Source organism: Fragaria vesca, linkage group LG6 (genome assembly GCF_000184155.1).
Source record: "Fragaria vesca subsp. vesca linkage group LG6, FraVesHawaii_1.0, whole genome shotgun sequence".
Taxonomy (NCBI): Eukaryota; Viridiplantae; Streptophyta; class Magnoliopsida; order Rosales; family Rosaceae; genus Fragaria; species Fragaria vesca.
The window spans coordinates 24,331,499-24,337,831 of record NC_020496.1 but is presented as its reverse complement, the minus strand read 5'-3'; the positions used below and the strand labels follow the sequence as shown (position 1 = coordinate 24,337,831).

Genomic DNA, 6,333 nt, shown 5'->3' with positions numbered 1-6,333 from the left:
CTACATTTGTTGGAAGTGTAGCAACAGCTAACTCTCCAGTTTAACATGCTACTACATTAGCTGCTACTAAACTCCTCCTCTACTAAAAATCCGCTGCTGCACTTACTGAAGCTACTACTACACTAGCTGAACCACTAAAACCCTGCTACTACATATGTTGAAAGTGTAGCTTTCCAGCAAAACATGTTGCTACTACTACATTAGCTGAGCCACTGAAAACCTGCTACTACTTCTACTAAGATGTTAACCTCTGTTACTATTTTCTACTGGAATGTTAACCCTTGCTGCTGCTACTACTACTACTACTACTAGGATGTTAACCCCTGCTACTACTTCTACTGGAATGTTAACCCCTGCTACTACTTCTACTAGAATTAACTGCTACTACACTAAGTTATTGAAAACCTGCTACTGTATTCCATTTACTGAAAAATCTCAAAATGAGATACTTTTCACTTCTAAAAGCATATTTAATTAGTGTAGCGTTAGTTTGGTAAATTAGACCATGACACATGGCATGCAGAGAAAAGATTGTACTGTCTTTATTTGTTTAACAACACAAGTGGATTTATTTGTGTTTCAAATCATTTTGAAGGATGTATATGTGATTTGCTAAAAAAAAAAAATTATATATAAAGTAATCCGAAGCTAATATACCAATGAAAGTAATTTACCAATGTATCGAAGTAGTCTATTTGATATATCCGGAGAAACTCTCATTTTCTTCCCTTCATTATTTGCGAGCTACGGGCGGATGTGATTTAATGAAATAGAAGAATAGGATGCTGACGAAGTATAGTAAACAGGGGACTTCATTACACAAGAGAAGAAGAACAAGGATATGAAATCTGAATCAGTAAACTTCATAGTGTTTCACTTTTTAGGATTGATACACTTGGGCTCAGCAAATTTGCATACAAAATCACCCAAGAAATTAAATAAATTAGTATACAATACCATCTGCCCAGCCAATTCTTTGTTTCTTACCATAAAAATAACAACCAAAGGAAAAAGCTTCAATAAGAGAACCCAACCAAAACTATACTATGCTGAGACTTCGGCCTTATGCTCCTCTCCATTGGCCTATGAATATTTCTCATTGCTTACACAAGTAATTTACAGATTGTGCTTTTATCAATCCAAATACAGCTCCAGCTTTTTGCTAACAACCTGTGATACAAAAGTAATTGTATAAAGATTAAAAGAACTTGATTTTGGGAGCAATTGAATCTGGTAAGCTATAGTTAGGAAGACTGTTTTTTTCGCAATGAAGCTTGAAGCTTAATGAAAAAGGAATATATTCACAGCGACTCTTTTAGACCATGGAACCCCAAACCAATTGGTAATGGAAGCACCAACTATCTATATGCAAGGCTTTGAATTCCAATGTGGAATTCATTCCTCACAAAACAATAAATTTCGCTGTATATTTATTGCAGCATCATTAGACTAAAAGGAATAAACAGGGCACATAAACTAGTGAATGAGGATGCTTACCAACATATCTAGGCACTTAAATCAGCACGGAAATCCCAATAAAAACTGATAACTGATATATACTAAAACCGTGTCATCTGCTGCAGCATCTGAGAACCAGTTGCTTGGGAAACCAACTGTTCTCCACCAAGGGAAGGTCTTATCAAGTGGTTGGCACCAACAGGGTTACCATACCCTCTGATCACCTCCTTAGGATTATTAGTATTTGTTTCTGGTTGTGATGATTCCATCAGCATCCGTATCTGACCAGTGTTTAGTTGTAGACCAACTGTTAATTTTTCATTAAAAAGAAATAGAAGATTGAAAGGAAAAACATCAGAAGTTCGAACTTACCATATCTAAACGTTTCTTATGTACATCACTTGACAACTGCATGTTCAAAAAGCAAGATGTTAACAAAAATCATGCATTAAAAATCTGTGTTTAAGGGACTTTGCCACCCATCATCACACATATACATTATACGCAAGCTATGATGCTGAAGATGAGTGCATTCAAATGTGTCGCGTTCGACAAATCAGTTTAAATTGCAAACAGCTATGTATAACATAATCACCTTCATAATACCTTCATAATATGTTCTATTTTGAAAAGATACACTTAAAGATGTTAAAGATACTATAATGAGAAGATGCTTACAGATTTGTTTTGGTACTTCCTCTCTTCACTTGAAAATCCGGGAATTGTCAAATGCCAATTTTTCTCTGCAGTGTGAACTTGATGCATTAAATTTAATAAAGCTACATTTGCATCTGTTAAAATACAAGGCAAGTGTAGAATAAATTTGCAATTATTATATATTTTAGTATGGATTTACAAGAATATAAGATATATTTGTTAACTTCTACTTTAGCTTCTGTGTCATTATAGGGATCTGCAGAAACCTCGTATCATACTATTCCTATAAGCCTAACATTGCCTTCAATGAACCCCAGAAATCATATACAAAATAAACAATCAGATTTATCCATCTGTGAGTGCTTTTTATCATTAATCAAGACAAGGTTGGAATTTACAAAATCATAGATAAAAAAAAGTCAAGTTATACATAGAGAGATGTGGAAGGAAAGATCAGCAGCACAAAGAAAAAACATAGGAAATCAGAATTGCAAAGACGAAATCATTATTTTGTACGACATCAAAGAGATGAATATGGATCATTTAGCAATAGGAAAGAGCAGTTAAATTCACTGATTACTCATTTTGCATATTTGTCAGCCTCACTTTTATAATTCACCTTTAATTTCATAAAGATAATTTTCTCCCGTTTTAAACCAAAAATGCAAATGGAGATGAGTAGACTTTGCATCAAAAACATATAAAATTCCAATTATAAAGAAATATGGAGATCAGTTCTGGTGCAGCACAAACCTAAGTGTAGCAACACATCCTTGGACTCTAAAGTTGAAGATTTTCTATGCTTTGCCAAACTACATGCAAATGTAGTCACCTGCAAATAGGTAAAAGATACCACTTGATTAAATACAGAGGTGAGGTGCATCTGAAGTGTCCAAAACAAATGATATGCAAGTTCTTAAGTTAGATTCGTATTTGAACACCACTATATATTATCAAGCCTCACCGAATCAATGAAGTCATCTGCAATCTCCAAAAGAAGATCTTCAACTTCAGAATCCAACCTTCCCTGTGAATCAACCTGGAGAGAAACAGTGGATTTCAGAGTGGACAAATTTCTTACTAAAACAAAAATCAAATTACAAAGTTAACAAGACAAACAAGCAGGAAAAACCTGTGAGACTAAATCTTGCATTTTTCTCTTCCCAAGAAGTTGGTTGGTTGCTTCTGTCCCTTGGCTTGAACTCCCTCCTGGTGTAGTTGTACCAGATGCAGTAGCATCAGGCTGTGATCCTGTTAAACTAAGAGATTTCTGGCCTGCCGGTACAGGCATCCTTGGGGAATTCTGCTGCGGCTGCTGCTGCTGCTGATTGAAAGGCTGTTGTTGCTGTGATTGTTGTTGTAGTGGCTGCTGTATTTGCTGTTGATGTTGCTGCTGTTGTTGATGCTGCAGCTGTGGAAGCCCCAACTGTTGTTGCTGCTGCTGTTGCTGTACAATCTGGGATAACTGTTGCTGGTTCATCGACAAGGACTTTTGATGCAACTGAGTGGATGAAGCCAGTTGCTGCTGGAAGATAGCCTGCTGTCTCTGTTGCTGAAGGCGGTATGAAGGTGAGCCAGGGCCTGAAATTGCTGGCATTTGCTTCAACCACTGTTGTGATAAAGAATTCTGCATCATAGCTGGCTGTCCGTTCTGAGCCAGCCCAGATAGCTGAGGGTTCATAAATGCAAGTGAGGATGTTCTTGGCAAGTTCTGCAGATGTACTATGTAAAGTCAGACTAAATGTCCCACTCAAGAATTGAAGTGCATATAGCAAAGACATGCATGGAGTATCAGCATTGTCTAAGGTTGTCAGACTTCATAAATAGATCTTCTAGCCAAGAAAAATTGACAATGCAGTACCATCAACTCTAAAATGTAACAAGTTCCTCTAAAACATACATATAGGCAAGCCATGATAAAGTGAGTCAACACAGAAAACTATGTCATTCTTCTAAATTGAAAAAACTACATCTAATACAGAAGAAATTAATCTCAACTACTATAAATCATTCATGACAACCAATCAAAAGAATACAAAGAGAAAAGTATAGTTGTTGGAGTGAGATAATTGGGGACTCTGTTGCTACCAGGTACAGACATAAGACCTCAAGGGGCAATCACTGTATGACAGGAAGCTAAACAGAGCAATCTTTTGATGGTTGTAAAGGCTTCTCAGCAGTGAAATTCGTGTAACATGAGATTAATAATTCTTTACCATTAATTCTCCAAATTCCAACAAGGTAATTTGAACTTTTCTGGACATCTGGAGACATAGAAAAGCAGCTAGGACACTTGCACAGACCTCAAATACAATATCCAGATCTATTAAATCAAAAGAATGTTTGCAATTATAGGTGGCTACAAAATCAGGAGTGACATTTTGGTGCAAACTAAACCAAGTCTAGGAAAAGACAACTGATAGGCAACATTATACAGTGACATAGTCAGGCCTTTGATTCATGTCTATAAAAAGACTTAGAGGATTCGCCAGAAAAAAACACGAAATTAGGCCTATGGTTCAAATCCAAAGCCATCTTTACAACCGAATACAAGGATTTCAAAGTTTGGATTTCTCATTTTGGACCCTAAAACAAACAATGGGTTAAAAGCTTATTCAATGTCCAAAACCAATGGGATAGATAAAATTGGAGAAAGTAAAAGAAAAAAAAAACTGAAGGTACACATCAGGCAAGCAATTAAAATGAGTGATTCACAATTTCACATACTCAACACTATACTGAAACTTGCATAAATGTAGCAGTTGGTGGAATAATGTACAACGCTGTCTAAATCACCAGATCAAGAACGGAAACAGTAAGGCAACAACATACCTGCGGAGAGGCGAGTGAACTTTGCTGGGACAATTGTTGTCTAAGTTGGCCGCCCTGGTTCAGTCGTTGTTGAGCATAAGCTAGGGCTCCATTAGCTCTTAGCTGTGAGGTCAAATTGATGGATCCCATCATCCCCATACCCATGGCTTGTGTTCCTTGTAGAGATTGTCCAGGAGAATTAAATTGCGTACCTTGGACTAACCCGCTTTTTTGTCGTGGCTGCATCAAAATTTACTGATTTTGTTAAACAAAACTTTTCTGAGTTTAAGAAAGCAGAAATACAACTGCTTTTATTTTATGCAACATTACAGAAAAACATTATATCCATTACAAATGCATCGATATACAATTGAAATACTGCAAACGCTACAAACTAACTGTTAGTCTAATGGTAGTTCTCATCCACGATGTTGGATATCCTCCCCTAAGATCAAACAAATGAATAACAATGTTCTAAAACGTAGTATAAGTATACATCATGGTTTTTCTCCACCCCAGCTACAACAGTTTTCGACACAAAATTCAAGCACCCCTATCAAAAAAAATTCTATTGCTACTTTAAAAAACCACATTCCACCGCATTCACATGTCAATATCAAAACACAAAGCAAAGTTCCCAAACTCATACCGAAGCCAACAACTGCGGCTGCATATTGAACTGCGCAGCCGTGGCAGCAGCACCAGACAGCATTGGCAGTTGGCCGCTCTGGCTGAGCAGGGCAGCTCGGGACAAGCTGCCCCCGCCAATTTGCTGCTGCTGCTGCGTCTGGTTCTGCTGTTGCTGCTGATTGGACTGCTGAATTCCGCCGGAGCCTCCGAAACTGACCTGCTGGCCATACAAGTTGGCCTGCTGCTGCCTCATCATACCGAAATGCTGCTGCTGCTGGCTCTGGTTCTGCTGCTGAATCTGGTTCAGCCGCGACATGGACGGCGATCGCTGCATGCTCTGCTGCAGCTGGAAATTCGACATTACATTCTGTTGCTGAACCAACGGCTGTGATTGGGGATTGGGTTTCTGGGTGTAGTCCAATCCGACGGTGGGGGAGAGGAGCTGTTGGTTTTGTGGGAGGGAGATGGAGGGGAGAGGAGGGAGGGGCGGGGATGAGATTTGGGGAGATGGGATTGCTGGGTTTGAGGCTGCTGAGTTTGATGGGTTTTGGTTTTGGGTGATTATAATGTTTGGGGAGGCTGCTGCTGTTGAGGCTTCAATGCTATTGGGGTTTGGAGGTTGCAGGGGTTTTTGGGATGGAGATGAGACATTCTCAGCCATGGTTCTATGAATTTGTCAGCGGAATCTGAATTCTGGGTGGGGTTGGGTATCTGGGGCTAATTCATTGTGGGTTTCTAAAATTGAAGAAGTAGAGAGAGTTGCAGAGGAGCGCGAGG

At 38.6% G+C, this 6,333-nt stretch overlaps 1 protein-coding gene across 1 annotated transcript; it reads right to left on the bottom strand.

The window, feature by feature from the left end:
• Positions 1 to 834: 834 nt before the first annotated feature.
• On the bottom strand, positions 835 to 6,217 carry LOC101296405. Its single transcript, XM_004303635.1, has 9 exons — positions 5,576 to 6,217; positions 4,944 to 5,166; positions 3,248 to 3,837; positions 3,080 to 3,154; positions 2,869 to 2,947; positions 2,137 to 2,201; positions 1,831 to 1,866; positions 1,498 to 1,739; positions 835 to 1,170 (listed from the first exon to the last, which is right to left on the bottom strand). Exons 1-8 carry the CDS (start codon positions 6,215 to 6,217, stop codon positions 1,560 to 1,562), a joined length of 1,890 nt encoding a protein of 629 aa, XP_004303683.1. The 3' UTR covers positions 835 to 1,170; positions 1,498 to 1,559.
• Between the last annotated feature and the right edge of the window lie 116 nt (positions 6,218 to 6,333).